The sequence below is a fragment of the Salmo salar genome, chromosome 13 (assembly GCF_965601325.2).
Source record: "Salmo salar chromosome 13, fSalSal1, whole genome shotgun sequence".
Taxonomy (NCBI): domain Eukaryota; kingdom Metazoa; phylum Chordata; class Actinopteri; order Salmoniformes; family Salmonidae; genus Salmo; species Salmo salar.
This window is the reverse complement of record NC_138303.1, coordinates 84,841,342-84,861,936: the sequence shown is the minus strand read 5'-3', so window position 1 is coordinate 84,861,936 and position 20,595 is coordinate 84,841,342. Positions and strand designations below refer to the sequence as shown.

Genomic DNA, 20,595 nt, shown 5'->3' with positions numbered 1-20,595 from the left:
TAACAGACACATCTCAACATCAACTGTTCAGGCCTTCATGGTCGAATTGCTGCAAAGAAACCACTACTAAAGGACACAAATAATAAGAAGAGATTTGCTTAGGCCAAGAAACCCAAGCAATGGACATTAGACCGGTGGAAATCTGTCCTTTCGTCTGATGAGTCAAAATGAGAGATTTTTGGTACCAACCGCCATGTCTTTGAGTCACAGAGTAGGTGAACGGATGATTGCCGCATGTGTGGTTCCCTCCATGTAGCATGGAGGAGGAGGTGTGATGGTGTGGGGTGCTTTGCTGATAACACTGTCTGTGATTTATTTAGCATTCAAGGCATACTTAACCAGCATGGCTACCACAGCATACTGCAGGTATGCTGTTATCTCAGGTTCTGTTATCTCAGGTCGTAAATTCCATGAGGAGACTCTCCTCAGGGCCAGGCAGTATAGAGAGAGGGTTTCACAGTAGAACAAAGGAACTTCTTTGACATCACAGAACTTGAGAACTGAACAATATCCATGTTTTGGAGAATGTGTAAACGGTCGGTGGAGAAACCAGCTACAACCAGTCCATTTTGTTTTATAATTGTGACCTCAGGAAAAACAATTACCATTACTCTGTTTATACAGGAGCCTCCGTTCTGAGGTTTGCATCTAATTATTGTATAAAATGAATGAGTAAAGATGAAACTATTTGTGAAATTATGTAAGGTGATGTTGAACCGTTAATGTGAGAGAATTGTATTTCTGTTTAAAGTTTAACTAAGCCCCCATGAGCACAGACATCGATCTGGCGTCATGGGACAGCCCTTTTCTACTGTTACGAATATAACCCCCACCTGAAGAAATTTACTTCAGACCATGTGCACCTCAAGCATCGAGGGGGCTAAGGTTTGAGTAGAGACCACAAGAATCTCAGTATAAGCTAAGGTTGTAATGGTTGTTGAAACTCTGAGACTATCGATTCTGACAGAATAAGAGCAACTCTTTGATACTAATTACTAGTCTGAAGCTAGGAATTATGTACCATTGAATGCAAAGACCGACAACCGCCGAAACATCTATTCTATTAGAACATTTCTGAATGGGACTCTGAAGTATTCATTCTAACCACGAGAGACTTCATGGGAGCAGAGATGATCAGATGAACTTTCCAACAGAAAGATGGACGATTCCAACAGCGATCACGACGACACACTCAGCGTAAATGCAAAGGATTAGCATTTCAATCAATATAATTATCAACTGTGTAGTGATTTTTTTCTTTCGCACCCTTCTCAGTCCACACCCACTTCCCTTTGTCTATCAAGTCGCCATATCAGCTTAGCTCACTAGGGAACATCACCTATAATTTCCTTGTAACCATATCTACTGTTTGTTTGTTTATGCATTTCTGTGATTATTTAGTTAGTAAATAAATGATTAAGACAATTGATGTATGGATGATTCGTAGTGAAGGCTGGGTTCGTGCAGACAACCAATGATTTACGACGTTCGGAATGAGACTAACGTGAGGTAAAGAATAATTCATTAATTAGAAGACTAATTGATCAGATATTAAAATATCTGAATAGATATATTAGGGCACAGTTAATTACATTTACATGATTAGTTTCATCACGTAATAATAATTACAGAGAACTGATGTGATAAAATAACAGTCTTCAATTTAATGATGCCAAAGACACGACAACACATTGCATATAAATGATCAACCAAAGGCTTTTTCATTAACATTTTTAAGGGCAGCTCTGGCGCAGCTTTTCCTTGAGGGCAAAACCGCTCAGGCCTTGAATAAATTATCCGAATTGGTTAAAGTTAGAGTTTGGGATTGGCTTATGTTTATGCAAAAGGAAATCGATAGGCAACCATGTGTTTACACTCTCCAACATCACCCTTGAGCCATCTCCTTCAATAGAAAAATGTAATTCCATAGTTATGTATTTAATTATAAAACAGCATTAAGAATATGTTCTGCAGTTTATTACATTTCATAGATTGTTAGATATATAATATCTATGTTATATGTACAACCAGTGTAATCTATACTATTACCTCAACACAATACAAACATTATAGATAAATTGAGATACATGAACTTGAGATACATGTACAATGGAAATCAAATCAACAGCCTTGGCTACTGTATTGGCAATATCCTATTCTTATTATAACAAAGTTTCAACAGCTTCACTCTTATGGCTTGAATACTTAACCCATAGATTATTGGATTAAGAATGGGAGGGAATATCAAAAAGTAAAGTGACATAAACACTTGAGCTCTGTAAGGTAAATGTCTTGGGTCAAATCGGCTTTGCAATATTTCAAAAAAGCAACCCACAGAGTAGTTGATAATAGAAAACAGGTGTGGAGTGCAAGTTCGCAGTGCTTTGAGCTTGGATTCTTGGGAGGATAATGCACAGACTCTCAGGACATGTCCATATGAGTAAAGGATCATAACTAACTGTGGAAAACTATACAAAACCACAGAGATTAAACCTATTATGTTCACAACAGATGTATTTGTACAGGAGAGCTTTATAAGTGAGTAATTGATGCAGTACAATTTATCTATAGTTTTATCACAAAATCTCATTTGACAAGTTATTAGGAAAATTATGAGAAATGCCACCAAAGGGTAAATCCAGGAGAATGCTACAAGTTTATACACTTTTGTCAGAGACATGATGGTGTGATACCGCAGTGGATGACATATAGCAACATACCTATCATAAGACATCACTCCTAAAATTGTAAATTCAACAATAGCAAAAGTATGTATACAATAGATCTGTGTTCGACAGCCAGCTAGAGATACCTCACTAGGGTGGGAAGCTAAATTTTTCAACAGTGCTGGCAGCAATGCGGTGCTACCATAGAGACCATTTGCTGCCAAGTTACACACCAGGAAATACATTGGTTGATGCAATGTTTTCTCAGTGTAGATTACTCCAATTATAATTACATTTTCAGCAACAATGGCAATGTACAAAATAAGGAAAATACTGAAGTACAAATACTTAAGATCCTCCATTCCAAAGTATGCAGACAGTATGATGGATGACACTGTTGATGAATTTTCCATCACCTGAAATGTATTTCTTCAAATACTGTGAGAAAAGAAATTCTTAGATATGCAGACAATATGATGGATGACACTGTTGCTACATTTTCCATCACCTGAAATGTATTTCTTCAAATACTGTAAGAAAATAAATGCTTAGATGTTAGAGGTAATGTCCTAAATTTAGCAAATTTTCCATCACCATAAATGTCTTGTCTTTAATTTGTATTATATGCTTTATGTGAAATGTCTATAATCAGTAGTGGAGACTAGGGACACTTGTTTCACAGGTCAGTTGTAACAGGCTACAGTACATAACTCAAATTAGAAACTACTTAGAAAGCTGTTGTTCAATAGTATGATCCATGGTTATATCGCTCATGCCTAAACATATATGTATTTCTTTGTTAATCCATACATTTTTGGGGGTTTTATTGACAAAACAATTGAGGCTAAAAATAAATATATATTTTGTCACCTTTCTTTTTGTATTATTAACCTGTGAAAGATCATGTGTTTAAACATATATCATTTTTATGATATAGTAAGATAAGGTATTTTGATAGGTATAGTCGATGGCAATAATTATTGTTGTATTTTCTCACTAGACAAGGCTCCTATGCTTGTGGTTAATTGTAAGGTAGTGTTAAAACTTACCCCTTACATAAGGTTTTATAGTGTATATAGACACATTCACATATTTATATCAAATTGCACTTGTCAACAAACAAACAAACAAAAAAAACATTTTGGCAACTAATTTTCTTGCCAATACATGCCTAAAAGATAAAATGAAAATGTTTTATGTCAATTTAATGTATTTTCTTCAAAATATCAGTTTCAAATCATAACATTGGTGAATTACCCTTCATGTACACCATTAAAGACAGTTACAACTGTCTCATATACTGTTACAACAAACCTTATTGGGGTTATATGAGGTTTTTCAGACTTTGGGTCTTCAAGATAGAATTGTGACAAGTTCACGTTCAGAATAGGTCTCTAAATGGTACTATTACTTAGCAGACAAATCTAAGTTGTTTGTGTGAATATTAAACAGTGTGTGAGTAAATAAATAAATAAATATATTCAGCTCTTGCAATTTCTACCCTGTAGCATAATTTTGTAGAAAGAAATTAAACATTGGAAACAAAATCATTCACCTTTGTACTTGTATCTCCCCACCAGTTGTATGACCTGAATTGAAGAGCTTATGAACTCTTTAAATCTGATCTCCTGTCAAATCAGGTCGGGTGGTCTTCACGGCACACCAATGATGAGACGTGATGTTATGAAAATCCCTTTAAATTTCCTTAATCGGTGTGAAAACTGGAAGTTCTGTTTCAGTTTCGCAACTGGAAAGAAAATCATTAATACAATTGAATGGCCCCAGTTTTACGGCCCCATTAAAATGAAATGATCGTAACTAAATCAAATAGATATAAAGGGAATACATCAACACAAATTCATCCAATGAAGGCCTTTTAAAGTAATTATTTCAGGAGAAAACAAACAGAGATATTCAGAAAATAAATAAATAAAACATAATTGTAAATCTGATTTACCTGTTTCTGAGAGTCCCTATCTATCCAAGGCAAACACTCTTCTCCAGGTTGTCAGAAGTGTAACATTATGATATTTTTGCGCATTGCTTTTGTAGGCTACATGATGGGAGTCACAAGGTAAAAAACAACAACATGGTGATGTGCATGATGGGAGTATAAGGTCAGAACATGGTGATGTCACCGATTTGTCTTGCACATTTTACTGACATCAAGTACCATCCCACAGTACACCAGCTGTAATTTGCATGTCCCTAGACAGCCCATGTCAATTACAATGGTTTTCCAAAACAAATGAACAAATGATGTGGGGCAGATTTGTTTAACATTTAACTGTGTAATACGTACAACAACACAGGTTTACCTTTTAGTTAGAGTTTAAGTAATTTCTTTTCTATATTTTTTTATCCTAGTTTGTTGCATGATTGTAAAATAATTTGCACAGCTTTTATAGACATTTTTTACAATCACGTAAAAAGGGTCAATCTGCAATTGCGACATCCATTTTTGAACGTTTATATTACTGCTATATATACCTTTTGTCTTTTAAAGAATATCACTTATAATTGCTCCATGAGCTTAGTTCAAATGTCTTACCCAATCAGAACCCATAACATGTTTTTTTACTGCATTGTTTGTAAACAATGTAATTGTAAACAAACACTGTATTGCCTCAAAACAAGGTTAAAACTAAAATATTGATCTTATGGCTGGTCAGTCCTTGCATCCATAGCTCTATCGATGAATTTGATAGTTCTCCAGACGGATTTCCTCTGCGGTTTACCAAATCAGAAGTGCGGTGGCGGCTTTGTTATTGTTTGAACAACAGATTGCCCCTTTTACGCAGAACCAGCGACGGAAATGATGCGGGTGACTTGCATTAATTTCTACCACGTGCAGTTTATGACCTACAGTCTGGTTTTCTAAAGTCCAACTCTATCGAATATCTTTCTGAACACTTACAGTGCATGTACATTTTAGCATATCCAGAGCAACTTACAGGAGAAATTAGGGTTAAGTGCCTTGCAGATGTTCACCTAGTCGGCCTGGGGATTCAAACCAGCAACCTTTTGCTTCTTGCTGCCCCAATTTTTTGGGGAGGTATGATATTTATTCCTCTAACTTTCTAACTCATTATTATTCACAATTAATTCATGATTATCCATAATCATGGCAGCATCCAAATTAATGCAGAAATGTTCAGAAACATATTATATTCTTATTGACAATAAACGTGCCCCAAAATGACACAATATATTATATACCATTCATTTTTTATTAGGCACAACATAATTCGAAACAAAACCAAAACAAACTGAAAATGCATCCAACATGTTTGTAGTCACAAGCACATTCATTTCTAAACAGTAAAACAGATACAGTACCATCAGAAAGTATTCACACATCTTGAGTTTTTCTACATTTTGTGGTGCTACGAAGTGAGATTAACATTTATTTAATTCTCTTTTTTGTCAATGATCTACAGAAAATACTCTAATGTCAAAGTGGAAGAAAAATTTGAACATTTGGGAAAAAATAATAAAAAGTAACATATCTTGATTCAATAAGGATTCAACCCCCTGAGTCAATACATGTTAGAATGACGTTTGGCAACGATTACACATGGGAGTCTTTCTGGATAAGTCTCTAAGAGCTTTCCACACCTTGGATTGTGTAACATTTGCCCATTATTCTTTTCAAAATTCTTCAAGCTCTGTCTAATTGGTTGTTAATCATTGCTAGACAACCATTTTCAGGTCTTGACATAGTTTCTCAGTTTTCTCCTATCACAGCCATTAAACTTGGTAACTGTTTTATAGTCATCATTGGCCTCATGGTGAAATCCCTGAGTGGTTTCCTTAATCTCCGGCAAAATTTCAACTGGACAAATAGCTCACAGTTTACCGAGCCTGGCACCAAATAATTTTTTGTTGTTGGGCAAATTCAAATCCCAGGTGAGATATTGTTTATGTTTTTTAAGTGTAGAATTACATTTGTTGTGATATTGTGTTGAGACGGGAAGTGCAGCCAAAACCTTGTACATTGGCTTGCAAATATATGCACCCCCCTTGGCATTTTTCCTATTTTGTTGCCTTACAACCTGGAATTAAAATGGATTTTTGGGGGGTTTATGTCATTTGATTTACACAACATGCCTACTACTTTGAAAATGCAAAAACAATTATTGTGAAACAAACAACAAATAAGACAAAAAAACTGAAATTGAGCATGCGTAACTATTCACCGCCCCCGCCCCCCCACACACCTTTTGCAGCAATTACTTGGAGTATGTCTCTATAAGCTTGGCACATCTAGTCACTTGGATTTTTGCCCATTTTTCAAGGCAAAACTGCTCCAGCTCCTTCAAGTTGGATGGGTTCCACTGGTGTACAGCAATCTTTAAGTCATACCACAGATTCTCAATTGGATTGAGTTCTGGGCTTAGACTAGGCCATTCCAAAACATTTAAATGTTTCCCCTTAAATCACTTGAGTGTTGCTTTAGCAGCATGCTTAGGGTCATTGTCCTGCTGGAAGGTGAACATCGGTCCTAGTCTCAAATCTCTTGAAGACTGAAACAGGTTTCCTACAAGAATATCCCTGTATTTAGCACCATCCATCATTCCTTAAATTCTGACCAGTTTCCCAGTCCCTGCCGATGAAAAACATCCCCACAGCATGATGCTGCCACCACCATGCTTCACTGTGGGGATGGTATTTTCGGGGTGATGAGAGGTGTTGGGCTTGCGCCAGACATAGCGTTTTCCTTGATGGCCAAAAAGCTCAATATTAGTCTCATCTGACCAGAGTACCTTCTTCCATATGTTTGGGGAGTTTCCCACATGACTTTTGGTTAACACCAAATGTGTTTGCTTATTTTTTTCTTTAAGCGATGGCTTTTTTCTGGCCTCTCTTCGGTAAAGCCCAGCTCTGTGGAGTGTATGGATTAAAGTGGTCCTATTGACACATATTCCAATCTCAGCTGTGGATCTGTGGATCTGTGGAGCTCCTTCAGGGTTATATTTGGTCTCTTTGTTGCCTCTCTGATTAATGCCCTCCTTGCCTGGTCCCTGAGTTTTGGTGGGCGGCCCTCTCTTGGCAGTTTGTTGTGGTGCCATAGTCTTTAAATTTTTTAATAATGGATTTAATGGTCACCCAACCCTTATCTGTACGTCTCCACAACTTTGTCCCTGACCTGTTTGGAGAGCTCCTTGGTCTTCATGGTGCCGCTTGCTTGGTGGTGCCCCTTGCTTAGCGGTGTTGTAGACTCTGGGGCCTTTAAGAACAGGTGTATGTAGATATACTGAGATCATGGGACGGATCATGAGACACTTTATTTAACTCATTAGGTGACTTCTGGAGGTAATTGGTTGTCCATTACATGAAGTCCCCAAAAAATCAATTTATATGACAGGTTGTAATGCAACAAAATAGGAAAAACGCCAAGGGGGATGAATACTTTTGCAAGGCACTGGAAATGAAGATTACAAATATATATAATGAGTAGCTTCTTGGAGTACCTCTTGCAGGATGACACATAGTGTACCTATTCTTCTTTTTTTGTCGCCATGGTGCTGTAACGGCAGGATGAGGCTGATCTCTCTTTTTAATTTAGTAAATATTTTTAGTCATTAGGTTTTTTTATGAATTAACATTTTTATCATAATCTGGTCATTTTGATGATCCAAATCAGTTAGCTATTTAAGATAGTGAGATAGTTAAACTAGCTAGCGATAGGACGTTTTTTTGGATGGCCGTGACAAAGGCTTGAGGGGGAGAGAAGATTGAGGACCGCGATAGCTCGTGGAAGCTGCAACTTAATTGTGATAAGCTATTCTAACTATGAACATTGTATAGTGAGCTTCCAGCACCTTTGTGGCAACTCTTATGTAGCATCACCCAAGTGGGTTCTACAGTGTGTTATTGGAGAGGAGTGGCTATCCAGCTAACCATCTACAAAGCAGGAGGACGGAGAAAGTGAGGGGCCTGCAAGGTGCATTGCTAATGCTGTGGACCTGACTGTCTCTCTTTATATGATATTCTGTATGCTCATGGATTTCAGTGTGTATTGACTGCTACAGTTTATAAGTGTAATAAAAACTTGAACTTGAACACATAGGCTACTGCTACACAGGGGTGTAGTGCTGCCAGAGTGCACCCGAGCAATGCTCCGTCACTTCTCAAAATGTTGCTTGTACCAACAAACGGGTGTGATCATTCTACAGTGGTCCCGGCAGCGTATGCTCAAACCGTTGTGATTAGAACGCTTATTTAGAACGTCCAGCTTCGATTCATGCAACAGACAGCATTTGAGCTGGACACATCATTTTTTTCACAAACATTTTTGCACAAACACAGTCCTTACAAAGTTATGTCCTGAATGTGACCAGTTTATTTTTGGATTGGCTATGAAAAGCCAACTGACATTTACTCCCACATTCTAAAAGAAAAGGTTCCTGGAGTATCCTTTAGGGGTTCTTCAAATTGAAACTGTGGGGGAACCCCTATAAGTTCTTTGAAGAACCCTTGAAAAAGGTTATTCGAAGCACCCCTTATAATTGTTCCTCTAAGAACCTATTGGGGTTCACTTTATTTACTCCCTGACCACCCTCCCGCCATTATAAAAAAATATTTTAACTTCTCAGGGCTACGTGGGACGCTACCGTCCCACCTGCGGGACACACTATTCAACAGCCAGTGAAATAGCATGGCGCGAAATACAAAACATCAAAAATCTCAAACAATCAACTACTTTACACCATTTTAAAGATAAACTTCTCGTTAATCTAACCACATTGTCTGATTTCAAAAAGACTTTACGGCGAAAGCCTAAAATTAGATTATGTTAGGACATAAACTTCACAAGAAAAACCACACAGCAAATTTCCAAGCAAGGACATGCATCACAAAAAACGAAAAATACAGCTAAAATATTCACTAACCTTTGATGATCTTCATCAGATGGCTCTCATAGCACTTCATGTTACACAATACATGTATGTTTTGCTCGATAAAGTTAATATTTATATCCAAAAACCCCATTTTACATTGGCGCGTGATGTTCAGAAAATGTATTCCCACCAAAACTTCCGCTGAATGTGTACATCAATTTACAAAAATACTCATCATAAATGTTGATAAAATTTACAACAGTTATTGAAAGAATTATAGATATACTTCTCTTTAATGCAACCGCTGTGTCAGATTTTAAAATAGCTTTAAGGAGAAAGCACATTTTTCAATATTCTGAGTACATAGCTCGCCATCAAAGCAAGCTATACAGATACCCGCCAAGTTCTGGGGTAAACTAAACTCAGAATTAGTATTATAAATATTCTCTTACCTTTGCTGATCTTCGTCAGAATGCACTCCCAGGACTGCTATTTCCACAAGAAATGTTCTTTTGTTCGAAATACTCCATATTTATGTCCAAATACCTCCGTATTGTTTGTGCGTTCAGATCACTATCCAAAGGCATAACGTGCGAGCGTAAATCCAGACACGAAAAGTCAAATAGTTCCATTACCGTTCGTAGAAACATGTCAAACATTGTTTACAATCAATCCTTGTGGTCTTTTTAACCTAAAACATTAATAATATTCCATCCGGACAACAGAGTATTCATTCAAGAAGAAAAAGAAAGAACGGCACACTGGCGGGCTCGCGCATCACCAAGTCCTTTGTCCATAGGCAGTCCACAGAGCTCCTATTTTCTGCCCAGTAACAGGAGAAGGATGAAGCACGTTTCTAAAGGCTGTTGACAGCCAATGGAAGCCATAGGAAGTGCAACATGACCCCACAGACACTGTAGTTTCGATAGGGATTCAAAAGAAGAACTACAATTCTCAGATTTCCCACTTCCTGGTTGGATTTTTCTCAGGTTTTTGCCTGCCATATCAAATCAAATTTATTTATATAGCCCTTCGTACATCAGCTGATATCTCAAAGTGCTGTACAGAAACCCAGCCTAAAACCCCAAACAGCAAGCAATGCATGTGAAAGAAGCACGGTGGCGAGGAAAAACTCCCTAGGAAAAACTCCCTAGAAAGGCCAAAAACCTAGGAAGAAACCTAGAGAGGAACCAGGCTATGAGGGGTGGCCAGTCCTCTTCTGGCTGTGCAGGGTGGATATTATAACAGAACATGGTCAAGATGTTAAAATGTTAAAATGTTCATAAATGACCAGCATGGTCAAATAATAATAATCATAGTAGTTGTCGAGGGTGCAACAAGCACGTCCGGTGAACAGGTCAGGGTTCCATAGCCGCAGGCAGAACAGCTGAAACTGGAGCAGCAGCACGGCCAGGTGGACTGGGGACAGCAAGGAGTCATCATACCAGGTAGTCCTGAGGCATGGTCCTAGGGCTCAGGTCCACCGAGAGAAAGACAGAAAGAGAGAATTAGAGAGAGCATATTTAAATTCACACAGGACACCGGATAAGACAAGAGAAATACTCCAGATGTAACAGACTGACCCTAGCCCCCCGACACATAAACTACTGCAGCATAAATACTGGAGGCTGAGACAGGAGGGATCAGAAGACACTGTGGCCCCATCCAGGGCAGGATATAACCCCACCCACTTTGCCAAAGCACAGCCCCCACACCACTAGAGGGATGTCTCCAACCACCAACTTACCGTCCTAAGACAAGGCCGAGTATAGCCCACAACGATCTCCGCCATGGCACAACCCAAGGGGGGGGCGCCAACCCAGACAGGAAGACCACGTCAGTGACTCAACCCACTCAAGTGACGCACCCCTCCCATGGACGGCATGGAAGAACACCAGTAAGCCAGTGACTCAGCCCCTGTAAAAGGGTTAGAGGCAGAGAATCCCAGTGGAAAGAGGGGAACCGGCAAGGCAGAGACAGCAAGGGCGGTTCGTTGCTCCAGCCTTTCCGTTCACCTTCACACTCCTGGGCCAGACTATACTTAATCATAGGACCTACTGAAGAGATAAGTCTTCAGTAAAGACTTAAAGGTTGAGACTGAGTCTGCGTCTCTCACATTGGTAGGCAGACCATTCCATAAAAATGGAGCTCTATAGGAGAAAGCCCTACCTCCAGCCGTTTGCTTAGAAATTCTAGGGACAATTAGGAGGCCTGCGTCTTGTGACCGTAGCGTACGTGTAGGTATGTACGGCAGGACCAAATCGGAAAGATAGGTAGGAGCAAGCCCATGTAATGCTTTGTAGGTTAGCAGTAAAACCTTGAAATCAGCCCTTGCCTTAACAGGAAGCCAGTGTAGGGAGGCTAGCACTGGAGTAATATGATCAAATTTTTGGGTTCTAGTCAGGATTCTAGCAGCCGTATTTAGCACTAACTGAAGTTTGTTTAGTGCTTTATCCGCGTAGCCGGAAAGTAGAGCATTGCAGTAGTCCAGCCTAGAAGTAACAAAAGCATGGATTAATTTTTCTGCGGCATTTTTGGACAGCAAGTTTCTGATTTTTTAGTTGGAATAGGGTCCAGTATGCAGCTTGAGGGTTTGGAGGCCATGATTATTTTCATCATTGTGTCAAGAGATATAGTACTAAAACACTTTAGTATCTCCCTTGATCCTAGGTCCTGGCAGAGTTGTGTAGACTCAGGACAATGGAGCTTTGGAGGAATACCCATATGAGTTCTGTTATACTCACACACATCATTCAAACAGTATTAGAAACTTCAGAGTGTTTTCTATCCAAATCTACTAATAATATGCAAATATTTGACTCTGGGCCCGAGTATTAGGCAGTTTACTCTGGGCACGCTTTTCATCCGAAAATGAAAATACTGCCCCCTATACCTTAAAAAGTTTAATAAAAAAAAATATTGACTTGATTTACATTTTAGTCATTTAGCAGACACTCTTATCCAGAGCGACTTACAGTAGTGAATACATACATTTCATTTTCATTTCATGCATTTTTTTTTTTTGTACTGGCCCCCCGTGGGAATCGAACCCACAACCCTGGCGTTGCACACACCATGCTCTACCAACTGAGCCACAGGGAAGGCTTACTTAAATAATTCATTGTGATTGAATATTTACAAAACACATTACAAAATTGCTATTTAAAAAAAATAAACACTTGGAAAGTCAGTTAAGATGTCACGCCCTGACCATAGAGAGCACTTGGTTCTCTATGGTGTTGTAGGTCAGGGCGTGACTAGGGAGTGTTCTAGTCGATTTATTTCTGTTTGGTGGTGAGTATGGTTCCCAATTAGAGGCAGCTGTTTATCGTTGTGTGTGTGCATGTTGCACCACAGCTTTCACGTTTCGTTGTTTGTTTACTGTTTTTGAAGTTTCACTTTAAATTAAGATGTGGAACTCAACTCACGCTGCACCTTGGTCCGTCCTTTATGACGATCATGACAGAATATCCCACCACAAAAGGACCAAGCAGTGTGCCATGGAGGATAAGGTGAGTTGGACCTGGGAGGAGATTATGAGTGGATGCGAGACCCTTCCTTGGCGGGAGTCGCAGAGGACTCAGGAAGGACAGCGGCGACGCCGGGGACCGCTGCCACAGAAACCCCAAGATTTGTTTGGGGGGGCACAAGGGGTGGTCGGCCGAGCCAAGGAGAGAGCCAGAGCCCGCCTGGGAGTCGATGGAGCAGTGTGAGGAGGGATATCGGAGAATGATATTGGCGAGGAGTATGCTGCAGCGCAGGCATTTTGAGGAGAGTGCTATGAGTCCGGTGCCACCTCAGTCCGGTACATCCTGTGCCAGCTCCACGCACTCGCCCTGAAGTGCGTGTCACAGTCCGGTGCCACCTGTGCCGGCTCCACGCCCCAGGCCTCCAGTGCGCCTCCCCAGTCCAGTACGTCCTGTGCCAGCTCCCCACACTCGCCCTGAAGTGCGTGTCACCAGTCCGGTGCCACCTGTGCAGGATCCACGCACCAGGCCTCCAGTGCGTATCCCCAGTCCGGTACGTCCTGTGCCAGCTCCCCGCACTCGCCCTGAAGTACGTGTCACCAGTCCGGTGCCACCTGTACCGGCTCCATGCACCAGGCCTCCAGTGCACCTCCCCAGCCTGGTACATCCTGTGCCGGCTCCCTGCACTCGTCCACCAGTGTGTGTGTACGGTCCGGAGACTCCAGTGACGGTCTACAGCCCGGAACCTCTAGCGACGGTTCACAGTCCAGAGCTTCCAGCGACGGTTCACAGTCCAGAGCTTCCAGCGACAGTTCACAGTCCAGAGCTTCCATAGGTGGAGCCTTCCTCTGCGCCGGTGCCCAGTCCAGGCACGGCGTCCAGTCCCGCTCTATGGCCGGAGCCTTCCTCTGCGCTGGTGCCCAGTCTAGGCCCGGCGTCCAGTCCCGCTCCATGGCCGGATACTTCCTGTGCGCCGGTGCCCAGTCCAGGCACGACGTCCAGTCCTGCTCCATGGCCGGAGCCTTCCTCTGCGCCGGTGCCCAGTCCAGGCACGGCGTCCAGTCCCGCTCTATGGCCGGAGCCTTCCTCTGCGCCGGTGCCCAGTCCAGGCACGGCGTCCAGTCCCGCTCCATGGCCGGATACTTCCTGTGCGCCGGTGCCCAGTCCAGGCACGACGTCCAGTCCTGCTCCATGGCCGGAGCCTTCCTCTGCGCCGGTGCCCAGTCCAGGCACGGCGGCCAACCCAGCTCCATAGCCGGAGCCTTCCTCTGCACCGGTGCCCAGTCCAGGCACGGCGTCCAACCCAGCTCCATGGCCGGAGCCCAAATAAGCACCAATCAGGGTCAAAACAAAGCTAGCTGGATAGCCAATGAGCTGGGCTTTACGGGAGTATCCGTATATATGTCGTAAAATGTAGCTTCTAACCTTGTACGACAGCATGCCTTTTCATTTTGGACAGAAATTATAAGGATATTCAGAGTTATGAAGTTATAAAAACTGGTTGTTTTGCAAATGTTGAACTTATAATATGGCTACTCATACTTGGAAAGCTAAATCAAAGTCCAAGTAAACAGATTTGACGATATTCTTGCAGAAAAATGGAATATGAATGCAAACGTCTCCTTCACGATTTGCCCAAATGTACCTGGGGACTTCACACAAAATGTCTTGAGCCAAGTTATCCGTCAGTCATAATCCAAGTTATCCGTCTGAAACTTTGCACATACACTGCTGTCATCTTGTTGACACTATCAGAATTACAACCAGATTGATGGCTTTAACAGTGACCTTTCTCTTGCATTTCAAATATGGTGGTTAAAAAAACACTGGTTAGTTTTTTTCTTTGTATTTTCTTCTACCAGATCAATTGTGTTATATTCTCCTACAATCAATTCACATTTCCACAACCTTCAAAGTGTTTCCTTTCAAATGGTACCAAGAATATGCATATCCTTGCTTCAGGGCCTAAGCTACAGCCAGTTAGATTTCGGTATGTCATTTAGGCAAATATCTAAAAAAAGAGGGCTATCCCTATTAAAAAATAACTATATTTTGGAGATGATTTCGTTTTCAAATAACCGAAAGTGAGTGGTTGTAATCTGAATAAAATGAAAAAGTCTATTGTCCTGCTAATAGCCCTCCCCTAACCCGAACGACTCTGGGCCAATTGTGCGTCGCCTCATGGGTCTCCCGGTCGCGGCCGGCACAGGTATCTAACCAGCATCTGTAGCAATGCAGTATCTTAGACCACTGTGCCACTCAGGAGGCACCATCCATAAAGTTTTTAATGCTGATCAATTGCCTTGCACAAAGTATCAAAATACTACTTAAACAGGACTCGTAAAGAATTGAATTGAAATGTTAATTACATTTTTGGATCACAGAAACAATGAGAAAATATGGAAAAATAAATAATGAAATGATAATTCAATAAAGCAGCCCATGTAGTCATCTGCCAGAGTAATACACAAGTAATACATTTGGGCCACTGGAATTGTGGAATCGTGTCTATTGTCCTGCTAATAGCCATTGTGAAAACATGTTTTCAAAAGGCCTCCAGGGCCAACAGAGAAGTTCCTTACTTTTCCCCCCTTCCACTTGCCGCTTCCATTTATTCCCATAGTAATTTGTTATGGTTTGCATTGCAAATGAGGGCATAAACTGTGTCAAGACGCCAGCAGAGTAAGTAGACTTATGTCGTATAAAAAGGTTAAATAAAAATTAAGACCAACAACACTTTTAACAGCACATTACTCAACACTAGTGAGACTCATGTCACCTACGGTAGGCCTACAGTATATGTCAAAATATTTTTTTCAATGACGTGACTCTCCGCCAATAATTACATTTAGAGGATTGGAGCATTCTAAATTAATATATAAGGGGCGTTTTTAGTTAGAGTAAATCTGATCTGTGAGAATATAAAAAAGGGGCTTTTAAAATAATTGCTTCAAGATGTCCACCATTGTTCCTGTACCAAAGAAAGCAAAGGTAACTGAATTAACTTCTATGGGCTACGTGGGATGCTAGCGTCCCACCTGCGGGACAAAGCCAGTGAAATATCAGGGCGGCAAATTCAAAAACAAAAAAATGTCATAATTCAACTTTCTCAAACATACAACTATTTTACACCATTTTAAAGATACACTTCTCATTGATGTAACCACCTTGTCCGATTTCAAAAAGGCTTTACAGCCAAAGCAAAACATTAGATTATGTTAGGAGAGTACATAGACAAAAATAATCACATTGCCATTTTCCAAGCAAGGACATGTGTCAATAAAACCCAAAACACAGCTAAATGAAGCACTAACCTTTGACGCTCTTCATCAGATGACACTCCTAGGACATTATGTTACACAATACATGTATGTTTTGTTCGATAAAGTTCATATTCATATCCAAAAACAGCATTTTACATTGGCGCGTGATGTTCAGAAAATGTATTCCCACCAAAACTACCGGTGAATGTGCGCATCAATTTACAAAAATACTCATCATAAACGTTGACAAAATATATAACAATTATTTAAAGAATTATAGATAGACTACTCCTGGATGCAACCCCTGTGTCAGATTTTAAAATAGCACATTTTTCAATATTCTGAGTACATAGCTCGCCATCACAGAAAGCTATACAGACACCCGCCAAGTCCGGGGCAACCTAAACTCAGAATTAGTATTATAAATATTCTCTTACCTTTGCTGATCTTCATCAGAATGCACTCCCAGGACTGCTACTTCCACAAGAAATGTTGTTTTTGTTCGAAATAATACATATTTATGTCCAAATACCTCCATTTTGTTTGTGCGTTCAGAGCACTATCCAAAGGCATAACGTGCGAGCGCGGTACCAGAGACGAAAAGTCAAAATGTTCCATTACCGTACTTAGAAGCATGTCAAACGCTGTTTAAAAGCAATCTTTATGGTATTTTTAATGTAAAATTGTGATAATATTCCAACCGGACAATAGCGTATTCATTCAAGAAGAAAAAGAAGGAACGGCGCTCTCGCGTGACCGCGCATATCCAATCCCTTTGTCCACAGGCAGTCCACTCAGTAACTGAGCTCCTATTTTCTGCCCAGTAACAGGAGAAGGCTGAAACAACTTTCTGAAGTCTTTTGACAGCCAATGGAAGCCTTAGGAAGTGCAACGTAACCCCACAGATACTGTAGTTTTGAGAGGGACTAGAAAGAAGAACTTCAATTCTCAATCCTCCACTTCCTGGTTGACTTTTTCTCAGGTTTTTGCCTGGCATATGAGTTCTGTTATACTCACAGACACCATTCAAACAGTTTTAGAAACTTCAGAGTGCTTGCTATCCAAATTTACTAATAATATGCATATTCTAGTTTCTTGGCCAGAGTAGTAACCTGTTTAAATTGGGCATATTTTTCATCCGGCCGTGAAAATACTGCCCCCTAGCCCAGACAGGTTAAATGACTATCGCCCCGTAGCACTCACTTCTGTCATCATGAAGTGCTTTGAGGGACTAGTCAAGGATCATATCACCTCTACCTTACCTGACACCCAAAACCCACTTCAATTTGCTTACAGCCCAATAGATCCACAGACGATGCAATCGCCATTGCACTGCACACTGTACCTATCTAAGAATGTGGTTCATTGACTATAGCTCAGCATTCAATGCCATAATACCCTCCAAGCTCTTCCTGGCGGACCGCCCCCAGGTGGTGAAGGTAGGAAACAACACCTCCACTTCGCTGATCCTCAGCACTGGGGCCCCACAAGGATACGTGTTCAGCCCCTTCCTTTACTCCCTGTTCACCCATGACTGCGTGGCCATGCACGCCTCCAACTGAATCATTAAGTTTCCAGACGACACAACAGTAGTAGGCCTGATTACCAACAATGCAGAGACAGCCTACAAGGAGGAGGTGAGGGCCCTGGGAGTGTGATGCCAGGAAAATAACCTCTCACCCAATATCAACAAAACAAAGGAGCTGATTGTGGACTTCAGGAAACAGCAGAGGGAGCACCCCCCATCCACATCGATGGGACCGCAGTGGCAAAGGTGGAAAGCTTAATGTTCCTCGGCGTACACATTAATGACAAACTGAAATGGTCCACAGTGCCTCTTCAACCTCAGGAGGCTGAAGAAATGTGTCTTGGCACCTAAAACCCCCACAAATGTTTAAAGATGCACAATTGAGAGCATTCTGTCTGGCTGTATCACCGCCGGGTACGACAACTGCACTGCCTGCAAACGCAGGGCTCTCCAGGGGGTGGTGCGGTCTGCCCAATGCATCACCGGGGGCAAACTGCCTGCCCTCCAGGACACCTACAGCACCCGATGTCACAGGAAGGCCAAAAAGATCATCAAGGACAACAACCACCCGAGCCACTGCCTGTTCACCCCGCTATCATCCAGAAGGCGAGGTCAGTACAGGTGCATCAAAGCTGGGACTGAGAAGCAGTTTTTCAGTCTCTCTCTCAAGGCCATCAGACTGTTAAATAACCATCACTAGCTCATTAGAGGCTGCTGCTCTATATACATAGACTTGAAATCACTGGCCACTTTAAGAATGTTTAAATATTTTGCATTACTCATCTCATATGTGTATATACTGTATTCTATCCTATTCTACTGTATCTTAGTCTATGCCACTCTGACATTGCTTGTCCAAATATTTATATGTTCTTAATTCCATTCCTTTACTTTAGATTGTGTGTATTGTTAGCATGTATTGCACAAGCATTTCGCTACACCCGCTATAACGTCTACTAAACACGTGTACGTGACAAAGAAAATGGTATTTAATTTGATAAGTATTTGGCGTGACCTTGACCAATAAGACACTAACAAAAGTGGGGGTCCTCTGAAAAGGAGACTAAGCTGCCGACCAGAACTGACCATAAAGGATGGCTAGAATCAGCTGACTGAAGCTGGACATTTTAATTAACAGACCTTTATCTTTTCTTTTCGTAAAATCACATGGATGTGTGTGAAACGTAGGATTTTGGCATATATGTGAAAACGAGCCTTTGGAATTTTGTCTAACGTTACTAGCTAGTCGACTAGTCAAGGATGCATCATGCAATATTGGCACACTACATTTGTGACAGACCAAGCGGGACAAAAGTAAGGGCGCATTCCTTTGCCAGGTGTTGCTGATGGATGTCAGATCTTACAACACTTAGTATTTTACACATCATCATGATGTATTTTACACATCATCTAACCACATCATATGTTATAGCAATCTGGTGCCCGACGACACAGTCGATGACGTGGCATTTAACCATTGATTGATGCACACAACATCTGAGCAAGGGAACGCGACCTATACCTTGATTTTGGAGGTTTAAAATATCCCTCTGCTGGCCAAGTTGACCTATTTTAAGAAATTACATTGGTTGGTGGATATAAGTCTAAGATCTTTGATAGGCTGATGCAGAATTTGATACAGGAAGTAATCACTTATAAGCATAGGGCTAAGTGCACAATCGACAGCATCGTCCGGGTTTGGCGGGTGTAGGCCGTCATTGTAAATAAGAATTTGTTCTTAACTGACTTGCCTAGTTAAATAAAATAAAAATAACAATGTGCCATGTTATTTCATGAGAAGAGCTAACATGTAGAGTTGTCTCATGCGCAACTACATTGGCGATTTTAATTGGCTGATGCAGATTTTATCAGTTTAAACTTTTTCTAATGTTCTCAATATGGACCCAGAATGTTAAAAGCACTGTTTCCGTGTGTGTGGGGGTGTCCGTAATATTGCCAACAGATAAAGAGCTGTGAATCGATCAGTGGTTCACCTTGATGGGCTTGGCAACAGTAACAATGGGTGATGTGTAATGAAACTAGGGTGCGCGTGCCCTGGGTAGAATGTTGTAATTTATTTGGGAGACCGTTTCTTTGCGATCATCAGGTGAAGTCCCTGGAACAAGCTGGGAATTAGACTAAAGCCTCCAAGGGACAATGACAGAACGTTATAAGAGCGTCCTATAAACGTCCTTGGGGATGTCCCCGGAACAAACCGGATACAAGACAACAACATCCAGGGGACCATGACAGAATGATCTAAGAACATCCTATAAACACCTTTGGGGACATCCCTGAATAAAAATGGGAACTAGACAAAAACCTACATGCGACCATGACACAATGTCCTGATGACTTTAAGCGACCATTTCTTGACATTTCGGGGTTATCCTAAGGGAACATTTTTGTTTGCAGGGTTAATACTTGGGCATTGTATATTTAACCGGCAGAAAATGTATGTCAGGGGACGGCGGTACACTAACCCAATGTTAACTTTTATGTCTTTACCTAACCCTAACCTTAAAACCTCTTGCCGCTCCGATCCCGTTAGCGGGATCAACAGCCAGTGAAAACATCAGAGCGCCATATTCAAAACCAAATCTAATAATTTCTATTTCTCAAACATAGGACTATTTTACACCATTTTATAGATACACTTCTCCTGAATCGAACCACGTTGTCCGATTTCAAAAAGGCTTTACAGCGAAAGCAAAACATTAGATTATGTTAGGAGAGTACATCGACAAAAATAACCACACAGCCATTTTCCAAGCAACTAGCATGCATCACAATTACCCAAAACATCCACCAGTTTGGTGCCATAAC

The 20,595-nt window shown here is 41.1% G+C and overlaps 1 protein-coding gene across 1 annotated transcript; it reads right to left on the bottom strand.

The window, feature by feature from the left end:
- Window positions 1–1,644: 1,644 nt before the first annotated feature.
- LOC106568042 (olfactory receptor 4B13-like) lies at window positions 1,645–4,655 on the bottom strand. The gene has a single exon (XM_082960396.1). The coding sequence runs from the start codon at window positions 3,077–3,079 to the stop codon at window positions 2,135–2,137; it is 945 nt and encodes a 314-aa protein (XP_082816522.1). The 5' UTR covers window positions 3,080–4,655; the 3' UTR covers window positions 1,645–2,134.
- Window positions 4,656–20,595: the final 15,940 nt, after the last annotated feature.